Source organism: Gymnoscopelus braueri, assembly GCF_963280865.1.
Source record: "Gymnoscopelus braueri genome assembly, chromosome: 23".
NCBI classification, from domain to species: domain Eukaryota; kingdom Metazoa; phylum Chordata; class Actinopteri; order Myctophiformes; family Myctophidae; genus Gymnoscopelus; species Gymnoscopelus braueri.
The window spans coordinates 28,448,686-28,470,125 of NC_137625.1; the positions used below are offsets into that span (position 1 = coordinate 28,448,686).

The 21,440-nt window shown below is 43.2% G+C and overlaps 1 protein-coding gene across 1 annotated transcript in view; it reads left to right on the top strand.

Moving 5' to 3' along the window:
• tspan12 (tetraspanin 12) overlaps positions 1 to 21,440 on the top strand; it is a 35,661-nt gene that overhangs the window by 4,117 nt on the left and 10,104 nt on the right. Inside the window, exons 3-5 of the mRNA XM_080420836.1 lie at positions 404 to 486; positions 4,878 to 5,013; positions 18,245 to 18,310. Coding sequence (XP_080276962.1) covers positions 404 to 486; positions 4,878 to 5,013; positions 18,245 to 18,310 — 285 coding nt within the window. The remainder of the gene's footprint in view (positions 1 to 403; positions 487 to 4,877; positions 5,014 to 18,244; positions 18,311 to 21,440) is intronic.

Below are 21,440 nucleotides of genomic sequence, written 5' to 3' on the forward strand. Positions count from 1 at the left end.
AGGATGTGTCCTGATGTGTCCTTTATGATGTGTTGCCCTTCTCCCTCCAGCTGATGCCAGGATGTGTCCTGATGTGCCCTTTATGATTTGTGCCCTTCTCCCTCCAGCTGATGCCAGGATGTGTCCTGATGTGTCCTTTATGATTTGTGCCCTTCTCCCTCCAGCTGATGCCAGGATGTGTCCTGATGTGTCCTTTATGATTTGTACCCTTCTCCCTCCAGCTGATGTCAGGATGTGTCCTGATGTGTCCTGATGTGTCCTTTATGATGTGTTGCTCTTCTCCCTCCAGCTGATGTCAGGATGTGTCCTGATGTGACCTTTATGATTTGTACCCTTCTCCCTCCAGCTGATGTCAGGATGTGTCCTGATGTGTCCTCTATGATTTGTGCCCTTCTCCCTCCAGCTGATGTCAGGATGTGTCCTGGGCGTGGCGGTTTGGCTCAGGGACTATCTGAACACTGTGCTGACCCTGACAGCTCACACCCGGTGAGTGATCCATTGGTTGACTGATTGAATACTTTATTGACAATCTTTTAAAGGTACAGGCAGTACAACGAGTTAAAAACACGGCAGATGGATGACACAAAAAGCCAGAGGCTTGTTTCCATTGTGGTCCATTAAACATTAAACACTCAAACAACTGGACAAAACAACAGCGTAACAGAAACAACTACGCAAAAATATAGAAAATCTAAATGTACAGATTAAATTCATTATAAACTGCCCATAACATGTTCGGAAACTTAACTTCGGTCAATTATATCGAACTACACCATGAATTTAAAACAAATATTTAATATCATATTGTTTATGTCCCTCAAACGTTTTTCAAAAGGTTTGCGCCTAAATCAAGCCTCAGATATACTCATTCCAACTAACTTCTCTCTGGCTTATAAAGCACTTTCACCTGCAATACCACATTGTCCTGATTTGGCACGTGGCGCTATTGAGCCAGTTCGTGTGCATGTTATCTCCTGGTTCTGTGTGGAAAAAGTAAAAAAATAAGAATAAAAAAAAAAGGAAATACATTTTTTTTTAAAATGTTGGAACTGAAAAACGGGAGGGATTGTATCGCTTGTGACGTCACGTGCGGGGGCAAATCAGTTTGGCCTGTTTTGAGACCAATTTACATAAAACCCCAGATATGCTGTGAAAGTGTTCAAACTGGGGATTTGTTTGGGATAGAAGAGAGGTAGGGGAGGCCAAAAACACACAAAAAAGTTAAAATTCATGGTGCAGTCCCTTTAATTATACCATTGGTATTGTGTTTGTATCATTTTTATTGTTGATTAGTCACCTGTACAACGTGGTACAGCTTGTAAGGATCGGGCATTTGTGGAATGAGCAACACAGCTAAACGTGTGGGTAGCGCCTCCAAAATAATTGCCAAAATGCCCCAATGCGCTGTTGGTAATCGCTCTTGTTTTGAGCGACCTGCCAGAACACACCTGCTGAGTGACAGGTGTGTGACTGGCACCTGAACATGGGTCTTGCAACTTTGTTGAGTTTGTGTATGCTCCAAGCAGCAACACTGCCCCCATGGAAAGATGCCACGTTTGTCCCTTCAGGATAATAGGGCAAGTGAAGCTGGTGTTCCGTTACGCAGATTACGCATTATTTGGTGTCAGCTCTCGTACCATTTGCAGGCAGGTGTGTGCCAGTCAGAGCTGTATGACAACCTGAGCGTGGGTCCTGCAACTTTGACATCTGTCTTTGGTAGCGTTGTGCAAATCTTGCCTGTAAATCTCTGGAAGAAAAACTATGGTTCCTCAGTGAAGCAAGGGTGAGGAACCGGTCTTCTTGGTTGGTTGTCTTCCCTGTTGACTTCACCAGTCTCACATAAATTGGTCCTAAGTTTGGAAATGGTACCAGGGCTGACACCAAATAATGCTACCACTCTGCATAACGGAACACCAGCTTCCACTTGCTCTATTGCAACTGGGCCTAACGATAAAAATGATATAAAACACAATACCAATTGGTATTATTGAAGGGGAGATATAATCGACCGAAGTTAAGTTTTTATAGGCAGCTTAGATACATAAAAGTGGGTGGGGGGTCCGATATATATGGCACATGGAGGATGTCACTGGAGGATGTAACATTCGGCTGTTCGGCTGCCGCGTTAACCCATTAAGAGCTGGAACGCATCTGTATGTCATTTTATAGATGTCTTTGGCTATTCAACAATAGCAGATATACAAGCTCATAGCTCGGCACCGAGTGCCGCGCTATGAACTTGTAGATCTGCTATTTTTGAAAAATAGTAAACATTTGTGCAACTTCTGGGGGGTTCCCTGGAACAAAATATTTTGAGATGGGGGTCCATGGCCAAATATATAATTTAAAAAAAAAATAGGATTTAGAAGAATTCCCCCAGAAGCAAAGATTTGAGTTACAAATGTTTGCTTTTAAACATATGTATTCAAAGATTTGCAAAAATTTTAACGATTAAAAAAAAATTAGCAGATCTACAAGCTCGCGCTATGAGCTTGTATATCTGCTATTTTTGAATAGCCAAAGAAATCAAAAAAATTACACAGATGCGTTCCCGGTCTTAAAGGGTTAAGTGGTCCAATGGGTGGGACCATCGAATGCCTTCAAGATTTTCAAGTGGTCCCTGATACAGAAGAGGTGGGAACGCCTGAACTTGAGAGAACAAATAAGGAAGGGGGTGGGTGGGTTGGCCAAGGGTAACAGGAAGCGACCAGTTCTACAGCTCACCCGGTTGTCGCCTCTATACTCCCCGTCACCCCTCTAATGAAAATCTAATTGAATCATGCATCTGATGGGCTTCATACGTGACCCTGCAGGAACCCGTTGGACCGGGGCAGGCACTCTGCAATATCCTTCCAAATACATTTACCTCAAAACTTTCCAGTCACACTCCCAGACACATCCCCCAGCTCTCCCATCTGTCATTTGTGAGGCAGAGGTATAAAGTAACTAAGTACATTTACTCAAGTACTGTAATTAAATACAATTTTAAGGTATTTTTTACTTTACTTAGGTATTTCCAATTTTCAGTACTTTTACTTCTACTCCACTACATCTCAGAAGCAAATATTGTACTTTTACTCCACTACAATTGCAGTTTTGATACTTTTACTTAAGTAAAACATTTGAGTACTTTTTCCACCACTGTTTGGAGGTGAGTGCAACATTTGGAGAGGACATCCACATTCCTGCAGAATGCCCTCACTGTTTACTGAAAGCGAGAGAGAGAGAGAGAGAGAGAGGGAGAGAGAGAGAGAGAGAGAGAGAGAGAGAGAGAGAGAGAGAGAGAGAGAGAGAGAGAGAGAGAGAGAGAGAGAGTGATGGGGGAGTGAGAGTGAGAGTGACAGAGGGAGAGAGAGTGAGAGCAAGAGTGACAGAGGGGGGAGAGAGTGAGAGCGAGAGAGGGAGCGAGTGAGACTGGCAAATGGGGAGAGAGAGAGAGAGAATGTGAGAGTGACAGAGGGAGAAGAGAGAGAAAGAGAGAGCTCAAAATAAATGCAACATAGAGAATGAGACGTATGGGGCAGGATTTCTCAAAGTGCTTGCTGTGGCACCGTAGGGTGCGGTGCCGCAAGTCCAAGGGGGCCACAGAATCCCTTGATAATATTTGGAATTCATCAATATCACTTCACCACTTAGTAAAACGGACCTGAGTTGCACCGTACTTGGTGCGTTCTTTTTCAATCTACACCAAATCTCTTTGTAAAAAAGTAGGCGATCTTCAAGCTCACAACGTGGCGCGTTGCGACGCGCTGTGAGCTTGTAGATCGGCTATTTTTGGCTAATGTTCCACACCAGAATAGGGATGCTGGGGCTCAAGTGGTTAAACATCAAGTATAACGTTATTTTAAAGCTGTCCTTATGGAAACAGATATTCCCTCAAGTTTTCCTCGTGACATGCTGTACCTTAGGGGCAGGGTTGCGTTGATCATGGGACGGGCTAACACGCAGGAGCAAAAAGTTTGACAACCACTGGTATAGAGCATGGAGTTAGAGGAGCTCTGTCCAGCAGGATAGGATGTACTGTGATGGAGAGTTGGGAATCAGAAGTGATGTCATTTTCAACTGGAAAGAAAAGTGTCAGTATGAGCCGCAGAATTGTGGACACAGTGGTGACATACGTATCACACGGGAACCCTGACATTTTAACCCATTAAAACCAGGGAACGCATCTGTGTCATCTTTAGATTTCTTTGGCTATTCAAAAATAGCAGATATACAAGCTCATAGCGCTATATCTTTTTCAAAGCGAACTTTTGTAACTCGAATCTTTGCTTCTGGGGATTCTTCAAATGTCTTCTAAATCCTAACAGTTTTTTTTTTTTTTAAACGTATGTTGCTAATAATGTCAGTGGTTCTCAAACCTTTTTTATGTCAAGGTCCCCCAAAATGATATGTATTTGGCCGCGGACCCCCCCCATCTCAAAATATGTTGTTCCAGGGACCCCCAGAAGCAAAGATTTGAGTTACAAATGTTCGCTTTAAAAATGTTCAAAGATTTGCACACATTTTCAAAAGAATTGCAGATCTACAAGCTCATAGCGCGGTATATCTGCTGTTTTTGAATAGCCCAAAGAAATAAAAAAAATTACACAAATGCGTTCCCTTTTTAAATGGGTTAATGAACACAAGCACTCCAAGGGGCCATGTTAATCTACAAGCTCTTGGAATCAACCACCCCCCCATTGGTAGAAGTCCTGTATTGTGATAACTCTTTCTTAAATACTCTCTCTCTCTCTCTCTCTCTCTCTCTCTCTCTCTCTCTCTCTCTCTCTCTCTCTCTCTCTCTCTCTCTCTCTCTCTCTCTCTCTCTCTCTCTCTCTCTCTCTCTCTCTCTCTCTCTCTCTCTCTCTCTCTCTCTCTCTCTCTCTCTCTCTAAGGCTGGAGGAAGCAGCGGTCCTGACGTATTCCCCGGCGGTCCATCCAGTCATCATAGCAGTGTGTTGTTTTCTAATCATAGTGGCCATGGTGGGGTACTGCGGCACACTGAAATGCAATCTGCTGCTCCTGTCCTGGGTAAGGTGTTTGTTGTGCTCACTCTCGCTCTTCCTCCGTGCATGAGTGAGTGCGTGTGGTTGCATGCATGTGTGTTTGTTTGTGCGCAGACACACACACACACACGCACGCACCTACGCACGCACGCAGGCACGCACACACACACACACACACACACACACACACACACACACACACACACACACACACACACACACACACACACACACACACACACACACACACACACACACACACACACACACACACACAGCAATACCACAATATAAAAATACTCTGTTACAAGTCAATGTATGTTTTATAATACACAAATTTATATCTGCAAAGTAACTAGTATCTAAAGCTGTCAAATAATTGTAGTGGCACACACACACACACACACACACACACACACACACACACACACACACACACACACACACACACACACACACACACACGTATGTGCTGTATATGTGCTGCGTATGTCTGTGTGTGTGGAAACTATGCTGAGCTCAACTGGTTGTTGTTGGAAGAGCAGGTTGTAATTGTGGTAGGTAGGCGTCCTTCAGCCCCTGGTGTTAGTTCACAACTTCTGTATTTCAGTGTGCCAGTGGTATTACCATCCAAAACGCTGTCAGGCGCTCCGGACTGCCACCCAAGCCTCCTCTGACAGCATCTCACCTAACACGCAGCTTTATGAATAACTAAGTACATTTACTCAAGTACTGTACTTAAGTGCAGTTTTGAGGTATTCTTTACTTTACTGGAGTATTTCCAATTTTCAGTACTTTTACTTCTACTCCACTACATCTCGGATCCAAATAATATACTTTTACTCCAGTACATTTATTTGAAAACTTTAGTTACTAGTTACTTTGTAGATTTTGATTATTATTACAAAACATACTGTACATTACCCACTTCAGCCCCTATATACATTTTGGCCATTTAAAAATAGCAGATCTACAAGCTCACAATGCGTTGCGACACGACGCATTGTGAGCTTGTAGATCTGCTATTTTCAAAATTGTATACATTTGAAAACTCGTGAAATGGGACATTCTGCATAATGAGTACTTTCTACTTTTGGTATATTAAGTACATTTTCATACCGGCTATTTCTACATTGAAGTATTGATACTTTTACTTAAAGTAAAATATGTGAGTGCTTTTTCCACCATTGGCTTTATGAATGTTCCAACAAGGCCGCCAGAAAAGCCAGAGGGCAAAATAAAAACAACTAAAAAGCAAGATTTGGGTCTTGGGTTTGGGATGGGATCGGGCCGACACGGTGCCCATGCAGGCTGATCATATCATGCAGAGTTTGAGAGGCTGGCTGTGCTCTGTCGTCCTGCCGCGTTGCGTTCACAACTCTCACGGTAAAAAGCCTCCATGCTCATGTAATTCATCATCATGAGTGTATAGCCTACTTTCTGAGTTAAGTGAGCGCTGAGTATTTTTTACTGTGCTGTCTGCCAATGTCAGCGTCCTGCTTGATGAGCACTTCTGCAGACGAGTGCAGTCTGTAAAACTATTCACCGGTAGCACACTGCCTGAATCTGCCAGGGCCTGAGAGAGAGAGAGAGAGAGAGAGAGAGGGGGAGAGGGAGAAATAGAAAGTGTGTATGTGTGTGTGTGTCAGTGTTGATTTTGACAGCAAAGTTTGATTTAGTTTTAGTCATAGTCTTTGAATACAATTCCATTTAGTTTTAGTCATATTTAAGTCATTTGAAATGTTTTAGTTTTTGTCTAGTTTTAGTTGACTAAATATCATAAAATTATAGTCGACTAAATCTACAGTTGATTTAGTCGACTAAAATGTGTTTTGGCGGTGCCTTGATGGCGTCTTAATGGCTGATTTTACACTTGGTTGCGTGCTGAAAATAGCCGATCTACAAGCTCACAATGCGTCGTGTTGCAGCGCGACGCGTTGTGAGCTTGTAGATCTGCTATTTTCAGAGCGCAACACCCGAGCACAACCAAACATAAAATGACTGGTCTTTTAATTCTACTGGATCTCTTCTCCATTAGTCACGCCCTAACATTTGACTCTAGTTTTTATTTGTTGACAAAATTGTCAATATATTTAGTCTTAGTTTTAGTCATCATTGATTAGTTTTTATTTAGTTTTCGTCAGTGACAAAAGGTAGTCGACCAACATTTTCCGTCATAGTTTTAGTCGGCAAAACCAACACTGGTGCGGGTGCGTGTGCGTGTGCGTGTGCGTGCGCGCGCGCGAGAGAGAGAGAGAGAGAGAGAGAGAGAGAGAGAGAGAGAGAGAGAGAGATTGAAAGAGAGAGAGAGCGAAGAAGAAAGCGAGAGGGATTGAGTTAAAGGGATACTTCACTTTCGGGCCGGGGAAACATTTAAAAAATATATTAAAAATAAATGAAAAAAGTTATGGAAAATTCATGGCCCCTCACGCATTAGAGTGTCCTACTAATGCGTGAGGGGGCCATGAATTTTCCATAACTTTTTTCATTTATTTTTAATATATTTTTTAAATGTTTCCCCGGCCCTAAAGTGAAGTATCCCTTTAAGGCTCATTCTGCCATACATCAGAGAGATTAGGGGTGTGCTGATCCTGCTCAATCACTCACCTAGAGAGAGAGAGAGAGAGAGAGAGAGAGAGAGAGAGAGAGAGAGAGAGAGAGAGAGAGGGACAGACAGACAGACAGACAGACAGACAGACAGACAGACAGACAGACAGACAGACAGACAGACAGACAGACAGACAGACAGACAGACAGACAGACAGACAGACAGACAGAGACTGAGAGAGAGAGAGACAGACAGACAGAGAGACAGGCAGTGACTCGTGAGACAGAGAGAGAGACAGACAGACAGACAGACTGAATGCATTAATAAAACATGGGCCAACCAGTTGTCCAGCAGGACAGGAGAGGAGGAAAAGTGATGTACTTTCAACTGGAAAAGAAAGTGTCATCATGAGTCACATAGAATTTTGGACACAATGTTGACAACCATGTGTCCTACCAGGGAAACTCCCCCTTTCAGGTGATAAGAAGCGGCTTGCTAGCTCCTCATGCATTGAAGGAGGCATGAGCTCAGTTCTGGGCTCTCCCTAGGCTGGCAGAGGGAGAGTAGCGCCCGGGATTACATGGACAGGCAATTGGCACTGCGTGAAAAAATGGGTTTCAAAATCGTGGGATAAAAAAAAAAAGAGCCATGTTTCCAAGGGCCCCAGTTCATCTACAGTATAAGGAATCTTCTCAACACCCCCACACACACACTATTGATCCCGTAGTGTGGCCTTGCCTTCTGTGCGTATGTGTTCATGGTAGGACAGGTTCACTTCCTGTCCTCTCGTCTCTCCTCTCCCCCCCCCCCCCCCTCAGTGGCAACTCCATTCACCTCAGTTTGGAGCCTCTCTCTGTAGAGGGCCAGTCTGCCAGAGGGCATTCTTGTGTTTCGCTGACGCACTGAGGGGGGACAATACTATCTCCAGCACTGGGGACAATGACAATGGGGTAACTTTATCTGTCCCCACCTGCTGAGGGCAGGCTGAGAGGGAGAGAGTGCTGCTAGGGTTACGAACGGACGGGACGGGCCTTATTCACCAGCCGGCTAACGTTTTTTGGGGGGGACGTTCCCCGGTGGTTCCCAAGGACAGACACACATGGCTGCTGCGCCAGCATCGCCAACGGCAACACTTGTTGTTTACATCTGCAGTGCTCCCTCATGCACACAGACAAGAAAGGAGTGGATGTTCTAAGCTGCTATTAAAATTCTAGAGACCGACCGATATATTGCTTTGGCCAATATACCGGCTATTATTTGACTTTCCTTCAATAGCAGACCTGCAAGCTCACGACAAGTCCCGATGCAATGTGTTTGTGGTGCTTCTAGTTCAGGCTATTTTAGAACATTAAGCAGTGACATAAAATAAAGGTTAATTTGCTCATGGACACTCTGGCACTTGGATAGATTTCTTGGCTTATGGTGGTCGGCATGAAGCCACGAGCTCTCTCTGTTATAGAACGCGCTTTTGTAACCGTTAGCCCGCCGTTCTAAAGGTTCACACCTCAGACATGGCTTCTTAGTTACAGTCACACACCCCCAGGAACGCCGGAAATGACAAAACGCTTTCATCGTCTTTTTTCCTGCATTAGCAGAATGCAACGGTAGAGGCGATACCGCTCGGTTGTGCTGTCGCTGCCGTAGCGCTGGAGGATGCAGGATTTGAACCCATTAAAACCGGGAACGCATCTGTGTAACCACTTTAACCATTATCTTATACTTTGGCCATTCAAAAAAAAGTGCCGCGCTATGAGCTTGTAGATCTGTGATTTTTTTGAAAAATCGTGAAACTTTGTGCAAATCTTTGAATATATATTTTTAAAGCGAACTTTTTTTACTCAAATCTTTGCTTCTGGGGGGTCCCTGGAACAACATATTTTGAGATGGGGGTCCGCGATCAAATACAAGTTTGAGAACCACAGTTTTTTTTCAAAAAAAAAACTGATTTAGATGACATTTGGAGAATCCCCAGAAGCAAAGATTTTAGTTAAAAATGTTCGCTTTAAAAATATATATGTTCAAAGATTTGCACACATTTTTAAGATTTTTCAAAAATAGCAGATCTACAAGCTCATAGTGCTCAGTGCCGTGCTATGAGCTTGTAGATCTGCTATTTTTGAATAGCCCAAAGTATAAGATAACGGTTAAAGTGGTTAAAATTCTAAAATGACGATGCTTTCCCGGTCTGAATGGGTGAAGGGGCCTGCTCTGTGGGTTTGGTACGAATTAGCATCAGCGCTACGTGGATACCGGTCAGTTGGACTTTAACGTGCACTTACCTATCTGACAAACTGACACTTACCTATCTGACAAACTGACACTTACCTATCTGACAAACTGACACTTACCTATCTGACAAACTGACACTTACCTATCTGACAAACTGACACTTACCTATCTGACAAACTGACACTTACCTATCGGCCATCGTAACCGCCGTGGCATCTCGTCTTGTCGTACTTGTTTGCATTGTCTGGACTGCTTTTGTTTCCCACCGTGTTGGTATACCTCCCCGCCGTGACCCCAAGTTAAAATGCTTTTGTCTCACTTTGCTGCTTGTTGTGCAAGGTGGACGCACGATAAAGTCCAATAGTAATGCAAATTGAATTGAATGGAGGCACAATGGGTTTTCAGGGGAAGCTGGGGAGGGGTTTTAGATTGCAGCCTGCTGGCTGTTTCCACTTGAGGAGGGAAAAGGTCGCTTAAAAATAGGCCTCCTTGCCACTTAAAGACAGCAATCCCCTCTGCCTAAACTTAAACCCCTCTCTCTCTCTCTCTCTCTCTCTCTCTCTCTCTCTCTCTCTCTCTCTCTCTCTCTCTCTTTCTCCCCCTCTCTTTCCCTCCCTTGGTCCACCTGTCCTCCTTCTCCCTCCATTCCGCTTACCCTCTGTGTAAGCTCTATTACAGTTTTTCACAATTGTTAACACACGTTTCTCAAAACAATAACGGCTTTCTCAAAACTGCACACACAAAACTGAAAACCTCACACACAAAATGCTAAACCCTACACTCCCTTCGCAAGATGACTCTTTGCCATCAAATCTCTTTGTTATCAAATCTCTTAACTGTTCACAAAATGGAACTCGTGTTTTCATTTGGTACACACAGCCATATTTTCAAATGACCACACATATCATTCATTACAGTACACACAACTAAGCATGTGCTGCACACTACCAAGCATTTACAGCACACTGCAGGGCAAAATTGAAAACACAATCATATAAATGGAACACACCATATGAATGACAATGACTCTGGAGAATGAGCCATTTATCCTTTTGTAAAATGACTCAGTGTAGGCCTACTTTTTTCATAGTCAAACATAAAACAAAACACAAATATGCAGCCAAATAAGTTGTATTTCTCTACATGATTTAGGCATCATGCCTCCGGTTCATGTCTGGCCAGAGGGCCTCATCCACATCATAGGCAATGTTCTCCCTGTCCAAGCATTGGAAGAAACGCCTCAAGTGGCGCATGAAGCCCTGACAGGCCTCAACAGTGACTAGGGCTGCAGGATTTTTTTTTCTTTTTTTCCCTGATTTTTACAGTAATTGAAAAAAAAAATGTTTTAATCGAGAATCGTTTGTTTTTAAAAAATCGGAAAAGAATCGGAATCGTGACCCCAAGAATCGGAATCGAATCGTGAGATAGCAGAAGATTCACAGCCCTAACAGTGACGTCGCCACAAGCCTCCTCCATGGCCTGGAGCAGTGGGACCCGGCTCTGTGGGTTCCGTTCATATACCTTCCACCTCCAAGCTCAAAAGAACTCAGGAAAAATTAAGGAGAATAAGGCAGAAGGTACAGAACGGAAAAATGTGGGTGGTCCTGGAACCACTCACGCACTGGAGCAGCCCGGTGGTGCAAATTGCTCACCAGACCTGAATGTTTAGAGATTTGACTATTTGTGTGTTGTAGGTTGATGCTTTGAGATTTTACATGAGAAGTGTGTGCAACAACTGAACATTGTGTGTAGTGTTTGGACAACCAGGGGCGGCCTTTCCTATGTTTCACCCGTTTCAATTGAAACGGGCCCCGAACCTCAGGGGGCCCCCGAATTTTATTGAAAAAAAATCCAAACAAAATCCACAAATTCCGCAAACAAAATCGGGGTGACCGTGTTTTGGGGCGATTTTTATTTTTATTTTTATTTTTTACAATTTTTTATTATTATTTGTTTTTTTTTGGGGGGTGGGGGGGTGCATAGGGGGCCACATATTAGCTCTTGAAACCCAGATCACTAAGGCCGCCCCTGTGGACAACAAGGTGTGTTGTAGATTGATGCTTTGAGATTTTATGTGAGAAGTGTGTGCAACAACTGAACATTTTGTGTAGTGTTTGGACAACAAGGTGATAATGTAATTGACCTCAGAGTGTAAAGAAGGAAAGTCAGAGTCTAATGCAGATAAGGGAGTGTGAAGTATAGTGCCAAATTGGGTCGAGCGATTAGTACATGAAGTTAAGGTTGTGAAAATTTTGCAGAATTTTCGCTTTTTGTGTGTTAACAACTGTGAAAAACTGTAAGGTGACTCCACCAAACAGACTACTTTAGACTACTTAAGACTACAACAGACTACAACAGACTGGTAGTCTGTTGGTAAAAGTTGGCATTTAGTTCAGCACAAGCAGTCGGCCGATGCGCACATTGTTGTGCAAAAAATGCGATAGAGCTGCCAGCACTAGCCTGCAAGATCTTGCCAGTGTTGCCAGGTCTGCTTATTATAAGCGACTTTGGGCTCGTTTTCCTGTAAAGTCGCTTGTGTGTGTGTGTGTGTGTGTGTGTGTGTGTGTGTGTGTGTGTGTGAGAGAGAGAGAGAGAGAGAGAGAGAGAGAGAGAGAGAGAGAGAGAGAGAGAGAGAGAGAGAGAGAGAGAGAGAGAGAGAGAGAGAGAGAGAGAGAGAGAGAGAGAGAGAGAGAGAGAGAGAGATGGATTACTTATTCTCACAAGCTTGTGAGCTTGTAGATCTGCTATTTTCAAACATTTTAGTACTTTTACTTTTGGTACTTTAAGTACATTTTGATGCCAATACTTTTGTACTTTTATTCAAGTAAATTTACTACTGAGTATTTCTATATTGCAGTATTGATACTTTTACTTAAGTGTGTGTGTGTGTGTGTATCGTCTAGGTATGGGCTGGTTGGTGTGTAGTACATGGACTGCACTAACAAAGGCAGAGCCATCTGTCTGCCACCATGTATTTACACTCCCCACACAAACAGCTTGTGTCAGCCCAGGCCCCCGCTGACAGGCCTGTCACACGCATTCATCTTTATAATAACTGCTTTTGTCTGTGCGTGTGTGTGCGTGCGCATGCGTGCGTGTGTGTGTGTACTCGGCACGTGTTTGTTTTCTGTTTATCTGCAGAGGGCTGTTTAATTCCTGTCTGTGTGTCCCTGACACAGTGACTGTAAAGGGCTTGATGTACTTCATTGCACGTGGCATCGCACATAAAAAAATTGCCGATCTGCAAGCTCACAACTCGTTGGAGTGCGACACGTTGTGAGCTTGTAGATTGGCTATTTTTGGTCCGCACACATCAGACACACAATTAGGTATAAATCTGGCTGAGGATAGGATAGGACTTTATTGGCAATTTTAAAACCACAACAGTGTCGCCATTCAATAACGCCAACGTGGATTAGACACAAAAAAATGTAGTGCGGCACCGACTGCCGCGCTACGAGTTTGTAGATTAGGCCGTGTGGTGACCCACCAAAAAGTGCCTAGAAAATGAATTTCGTTCCCACGACTTGGATCTACTTTTTCAATGCATTTTTGCATAGACAATACCCTTGTGGACTTTGGGTTAAAATTTCTCCGCACAAAATCCTGCAGTATTTTTTCACAAGCCAGAAATGTGTATAAAAGTGAATAACCAAAAAACGAAAATCTTGTGCTGCTGTTTTTGCTTGTAAAATGTGTTTTTGGCAACACAAAATCTTTCTCAAATGTCATAAATACATGTACCTAACACCTGAAACAAGTGTTGGTGCCTTAGTGTACTCATATTTGAATTTTGATCATGAAATGTAGAAAGAAAACGCTTCTACTGAAGTGATCGGCACCCAGCACAATGAAACATACACATAGTACATTTAGATAAAAGCTTATATTTCATACATAGAAAATGTCACAACCTACTGTGTACTGAAAGGTAGGGGAAAAAAGCAGCACTCCTTGACCCAAAATGGCTGAAAATCAGCCCCCTAGATTGGAATAATGCCAAAAATGGACTAGACTAAAATAAATAAAGCTCCAAATTATTACAACATATGGTATACAATATTTATTAAAATACCAAAGTGTGTCACAGCATGTGTCATTTGTACATCAACCCTCCCACCCACCCACAAGATCAGGCCTTCTGTGTCACTCACAGGTATGAACAGAGAAATGTTGGTTGACAGTGCAACGGCAGCAAAATAGTATACAAATATGACAAAATATTAAAGTGCAGACTGCATCTCCTCTGGATGACCACTGATCACACCATTAATGGATTTGGGGCACCAACTTGACTCAATGCGTATGTCTTGCAGCATCACCAAACCTTTTTCCTAAAAATACCTAGGAAGGACATGTATGTATGTTCAGAGATGTTGCACTTGGTAGGGCAGTGAAAAACCAGCTGGGGGAAATCAGGGGTCAACCTCCGCTTCAATTTATCCTGCCTGCATCATAAAATGTTAGGGAAAGATGAGCACAAGTGTGTAAGTAAAGATGTATTCACAATGATAGCCAATTTAGTTTAAATATACTCTTTTGTGAGGGAATACATCTATAATATACTTTTCAGCATAAAGGTTTTTGTTTTGTTTCCCAGAACTGTCAAAGACACCCATGGTATTTGAGTTACCTGTAGTTTGAAGCATCAAGATCCTCATGCTTCTTCACTGTGTTTACGAACATCCTTTGTAGCTGGTTTATTTTCAGCACCTCTTGGTCAACTATAAGCCATGGCGGATGACTCTCTCACAGAAGATCTTGTAGCGGTCAGCGAAGGGTGGTTCATTTCCACACACACACACACACGTCACACACACACACACACATTTTAACCATTTATTTATGTCCACATAAAGGAGAAACATACAGGGACACAAATATTATAGGTGCAGTAAGGTTACATTCACATAATCCTGGAATATGTTTTCATGATACAATAGGCATGTCACTCAGTACTCTATGGGTATAAGTAACACCGTCTCCGCCAATTACAACAGAGACAGCACAATACTTTGCCAACCTTTTTGCCTTCTTTTTGGGCATCCCAAGTTGTTGAAACCCTCTAACAGCCAGTATGTGGGTATGTCCTATAGGCTGCCAAATATAAAAACAAATAGTCTGCACCTAATAGCCCATCTCTGAGATGGTATGTAGGAGTGGTTGGTATTTAATGATCTTGGTCATAAAGGCTTCCTCTAGGCTAAAGTCAAAGGTGCAGGCTATCTAATACAGACACTTCCCTGGACTCTTTATCAATCACAACATCTGGTGTATTAGCTGTTAACGATGTAAAGATGTCTGAGTTATCACAGAGATGGAACATGGATGAAATGACACGGGAATGTTTAAAATACAGTAATAGCACCCATACAATCATAAAATGACAAATCAATATTTGACAGTCCAATATTGACACGCATGTTTTGTTTACAATCTCTTACTTGGCCATATTGCCAATTAGTTTATGGGCTTTATCAGCACTGGTGAGATGCAGTGGTGGACAGCAAGAAAGGACAATTACTTGAGTACTGTAGGTTTTTTTAGTACCTGTACTTTCAGTGGTGTAAAGTAACTAAGTACATTTACTAAAGTAGGCTACTGTACTCAAAGTAGAATTTTGAGTTAGTTTTACTTTCACAACGTGATGTGTTTTGAGCTTATAGATATGCTATTTTCAATTGATTTTTTTCATGTGATAACATAAAAAATGATTTCAGTCTCATGTTAAAATGTGTCTCCCCCCAAATAAATCTATTGAAAATAGCAGATCTACAAGCTCACAACGCGTTGTGATGCGTTCTGAGCTTGTAGATCTGCTATTTTCAATAGATGTTTTTATCTGATAACACAATAAATTATTTCAGTCTCTCATGTTAAAATGCGAGTACCCCCCCCCCCCCCCCTCACCTGCTGACGTTTCTGTTTGAGAGAGTTGATCCTTCTGCCGTTTTCCTCTCACATTAATCACATTAATGTCTTTTTGTCAATAACACGCTGGTAGAATGTTGCGTGAAACCCAGCGTCCTCAGGAGGCTTGTAAGAACCCATATCCACACAATGTTGACGTTTATAAGTAACGTTGACACACATTCTGTAGTAGCCCTGAAACATTCAACCATGTGTTTGCACTTTCTCCATTAACGGCCCGTACATCTACATAAACGTTCATATTTCAGATTTAAAATGCTTACCTATGGCCATGGATGTTACAATTATGTACGGGCCCAGAGAAGTACCTATATCTTCCGTATTGTTCAATAAAAAGCATGTTAATCCGATCGGTGGCCATTTTCACCATATCCTTTCAACCACGCGACCCTATCGGATGGGAGGTGTATTGCACTCTGATACATTATAAATCAATGAGAAAATGGCCACCGATCGGTTAAGAATACTCTTTATTGAACAATACGGAATATACGGGTACTTCTGCGGGACCCTACAGAATTGTGACATTAGTGGCCATGCAGTAAGCACTTTATATTTGAAATCTGAACGTTTATGTAGATGTACGGGCCGTAAATGGAAAAGTGCAAACACCTGGTTGAAGTTCGGTCGGGACAGACGACCGTCGTGTATCCATGGCTAGTTGTAGTTATATCCCATCTTGTCCGTGTAAATTCCTGAACCTCTTCTTTCTGGACAGACATAAGATTCATATAGCATCGGTTCGAGTCCTTTTGACGTGCTTTTGAAGGATATTTTCTTCGTTTTGAGTTCTTTTCGTCGGACGTTAGCGTTGCCATGGCTGTTGTTGCAGGAAATGGTGAGAGTAACGAGGCGACCCCATTGGCTGTAACGGGAATCACGTGCCAAAAACCGCACCACCCCTTTGAAAGTATTACTACGCTGCTAAGAAAATAGTACCGACTTTTAAACACTGATTAAAAACAAAATGCGCCAAAACAGATGGCGAAACCTTTGTTTCTTACTTACTACCAATAGATCTTTTTTAAGAAGCAGAGATTATTTAGATCCACTTGATGGGAACGAAACTGAACGAAAAGAGCCTAGACAATAGGGCCTAGATCAGATTTTTTAAATCGTGAAAGTTTGTGCAAATCTTTGAATATGTATATATATTTTTAAGCGAAAATTTTGAACTCAAATCTTTCCTTCTGGGGGATTCTACAAATGTCTTCTAAATCCTAACAGTTTTTTGCAATGTTGATGTTTCTATATCAGTGTTTCTCAAACCTTTTCATGTCAAGGACCCCCAAAATGACAAGTAATATTTGGTAATATTTTGTAATAGGGACCCAGAGAAGATATTAGTAAAAAAGTTTCCCTTTAAAAATACATATATTCGAATATTTGCAAACATTTTCACGATAAAAAAAACAATTGCAGATCTGCTATTTTTGAATAGCCAAAGAAATCTAAAATGACAGAGACCTGTTCCCGGATTGAATGGGTTAAGATGAAGTCATGATGGGTGTTGCGCCTGCCCTTTCGGTCTAGGGGAGGTGGCCTCCATCCCATCATCACCATTAGTGCCACCATCATTCATAGAGACACCTTCAGACTAACAGTGGAGCATTAGTTTGGACTGGACATTACACAGAACATGTGTTTGACTGGCTAGTCTAAACACACTACGCATCTTAGTACTCTGTCTCTTGTCTCTGTCCTCGCTTGTCATGACTCCTCTCCTCTCCTCTCCTCTCCTCTCCTCTCCTCTCCTCTCCTCTCCTCTCCTCTCCTCTCCTCTCCTCTGTCTCTTTCTGTTGCACAATTTTCATTTCAATGCTTTGCAATAAAACATCTGCTTTGACACAAAAGCAGATGAGAAGTAAAATAAGTGAAAAATTAAGAAGGTCTATGAAGTAGAGTTCTCCAATTCTGCCCGAACCCAACCCTACATTTCGGGCCGGGCCGGGCCCAAAATCTATGCTAATTAGTCGGGCCGGGCCTGCGAAAAAAAAAACACAGAAAAAAACCCACACATTTCAACTGCCCCTAGCGGCCTAACGGTAAGGCAGACGGAAATGGCAGTTGATGTGTTGGATGCAGCTCAAAGTGAACTTTACTCAGGTACCTAGTTTGTCGCCGTCCGACCTTCCTAGCCAGTGTTATTAAAGAGAAACAGGCGACAATGGCCAAAACTCAATCGACAATCGGCGATCGAAAGTCGGCGAAAGTGGCCGTTTTCAAGATGTTTTGGCCATTATCTCTGGGACGGAAGGTCCAATCTGCTCAGTTCAAAGCTTGTTGGATGCGTGACTTTGAGGACATTAAGCACACAATGACCCTTTTCTGGGTTTTCGGGCCTAAAGTATGGTAATTGTTCCGGCCGTGCCTTCATTTTCAGGCACGTTGAGAACTCTGGAAGTGGGTTGTGGTGCATTCAGTAGTAGTGTATGATGATTGCATAAAAGTATAAAAATAACTGAATAATACTAATTCTAATATTCTAATACTAAGTTCGGAATAACAAAACTAACTACTAACTCTCTTTTTCTCTCTCTCTCTCCAGTACTTTGCCAGCCTGCTGGTGATCTTCTGCGTGGAGCTGGCCAGCGGGGTGTGGACTTATGACAAGGTGACACAAACTCTGTGTGACTCTATTTTTTCTTGACTTGAACGGCACAGCTATCTGTTATGTGTCTGCTTTTTGATACCAATACTTTTTGTACTTTTACCCAAGTACATTTTGAATTCCGGACTTTTACTTGTAACAGAGTACTTCTACATTGCACTATTGATACTTTCACTTAAGTAAGACATTTGAGTGCTTTTTCTACCACTGCGTTTGTGTGACTGCAATTGGAGGTTTGAGAGCAGTGCTGTTGCATCGCTCCATTCTAAGAATAACCAGGAATGTCTGTCATGTCTCACCCTCTCCGCTATTCTGTGCTCCTCCGTGCTTTTTTCTGTTGACTGTAGACAAGGTGTGTGTGCGTGTCTGTGTACTTCAACGCAAACAACATTACACAACTTCCCCCGCCATGCAGGCAGCTGGACTGCCGGTTCGCGCAAATAAACAACACGACCTGAAATGAATTTGTACATGCAAAATGTATAGGGCCAGCGCACAAAAACAGCTTAAAGTTTTAAGGTGACTCTCCACCAAACAGACTACTTCAGACTGCAACAGACTGGTAGTCTGTTGGCAAAAGTTGGCATTTAGTTCAGCGCAAGCGGTCGGCCGATGCGCACATTGTTGTGCTAATGCGTTGGAGCTGGCAGGCTGGCCTGCCAGTGTCTGCTTATTAAAAGCGACTTTGGGCTTGTTTTCCTGTAAAGTGGCTTGTAAATACTCATAGTTGCCGGTTGCTTTTGTTTGGGCTTGTTTCTGAAGTGTAGTTGCTTATTTGGGCTTGCTTTCAAGATTATTTTTTGAAAATAGCTGATATAATAGGGCTCAAGTGTTGAAACTGATCGCTTCTTTTGGGCTTGTTTTCATAGACCTGGTCGCTTGTTTCACTCACTCACATAATCTGGCAACGCGGAGCCAGCTCGGACCAAACCTTTACCCCCCCTCTCTCCCCCCTCTTCTCTACCCCACGGCTCTACCAGTCGGCCCAAAGACTGAACATGCTCGGTTTCTCATCGTCGGGTCGATAGAGGTCCGGACCGCGACAGAACGACGCTATCCTACAACAAGTTGTCGGCGAGCAGACGCTTTCCAAACGCCTCCCGCCGCCGAGTCGGGACTAAATCGGTGCGGTTAGAGCATTGGTTCTCAAAGTGGGGTCAGGGGACCCGCAGGGGTACTTGAGGGGATACCAGGGGGTCCCCAGCTAAATGATTTATAGGAACCAAATGGACCCTTATGGGTCTGTAACTCTGAGAGCGTACAAATGGAACCAAATGAACCCTAACGGGTCCATTTGGTTCCATTTGTACGCTCTCAGAGTTAGATTAACATTGATTTTACAATATGAATTGGAGTCCCAGAGATAGAAATGCCATTAAATGGGGGTCCGTAGCCTAATGCATGTCAAACTGGGGGGGGGGGTCCTTAAATTACAATGATTGAGAATCACTGCTAGAGCCGTAATAAAAATCTTCTCTTATGGGGTCCCTGGCTTATCTTTTCAAATGGGGGTCCGCGGGCTAATAAGTGTCAATTTGGGGGTCCTTGACGTGACAAAGTTTGAGAACCACTGGGTTAGAGAGCTGCCTTTAGGAGAGGCCTTCATCGGGGGCTAAGAATAGCTTCAAAGGCATTCTGAAGATGGTCCGGATTGATAGTCTAATGCGGTTCCTATTCATTCCCCTCCGCTCTCCTTGCTTCCCAGTGGGGAGGTGAAGACAATGACCTGGGCTCTTTAGCTACAATGGCCACTGGCCTCCAGGCTATGGGGCCTTATCTTCACCTGAAAGAACACACAGCAGCTCTGTCCAACAGCAGGTGTGTGTGTGTGTGTGTGTGTGTGTGTGTGTGTGTGTGTGTGTGTGTGTGTGTGTGTGTGTGTGTGTGTGTGTGTGTGTGTGTGTGTGCGCGCGCGCGCGCGCGCGCGCGTGCGTGCGTGCGTGCGTGCGTGCGTGCGTGCGTGCGTGCGTGCGTGCGTGCGTGCGTGCGTGCGTGCGTGCGTGCGTGCGTGCGTGCGTGCGTGTGTGCGTATGGTTGTGTTTGTGTGTGCACTGACCAGTGGTGGAAGAAGTACTCAGATATATTTACTTAAGTAAAAGTAGCAATACCACAATATACAAATACACTGTTACAAGTAAAAGGCACATGTGTTCAAAATGCTACTTGAGTAAAAGTACAAAAGTATTAGCATCAAAATATACTTAAAGTACCAAAAGTAAAAGTACTAAAATCTTTGAAGATAGCATATCTACAAGTTCATTTTTATACCTTTATACCTAGAAGCTATTTTTATACCTTTATACCAACGCTTCGCAACGCGTTGGTATAAAGGTATAAAAATAGGGCTAAAGTGATTAATGTATGTTCTTTTGCCTCTGAGATGTAGTGGAGTAGAAGTAAAAGTATGACAATTGGAAATACTCAAGTAAAGTAAAAAAAAAAACTCAAAATGTTACTTAAGTACAGTACTTGAGTAAATATACTTAGTTACTTTACACCACTGTGTGTATGTGTGTGTCTGTGTGTATGCAATGACCCAGGGGGCGGGGTGACAGACAGCACCGCCTCACCACTTCCTTATCAGAGCAGCACTCACCTGCCTGCCCGCCCGCCCGCAGGGGGTTGTGGGTATTGTAGTCCGTCCCACTCCCACCGAATGGCTTCTTATCAGCAGCTCGTTATGGACAGGGGCTTGGCACACCTGGTGTCTGAGGGGAGCCCCGGCTAATGGGCTGCATGTCTGCTTATCATCACAACAGAGGCAGAGGAGGAGGAGGAGGAAGGATGAAAGAGGGGTGGGGGGGGGGGGGGGTGTGCTGCCCAGAAGGCCAGGGTTGAGTACAAAGGCTAGTGTGTGTGTGTGTGTGCGTGCGTGCGTGCGTGCGTGCGTGCGTGCGTGCGTGCGTGCGTGCGTGCGTGCGTGCGTGCGTGCGTGCAGTGGTGGAAAACGTACTCACATGTTTTACTTAAGTAAAAGTATCAATACTGCAATGTAGAAATACTCTGTTACAAGTGAAAGTCCGGAATTAAAAATGTAGCGGAGTAAAAGTACAATATTTGCTTCTAAGATGTAGTGGAGTAGAAGTAAAAGTACTGAAAACTAGAAATACTCCTATAAAGTAAAAATACCTCA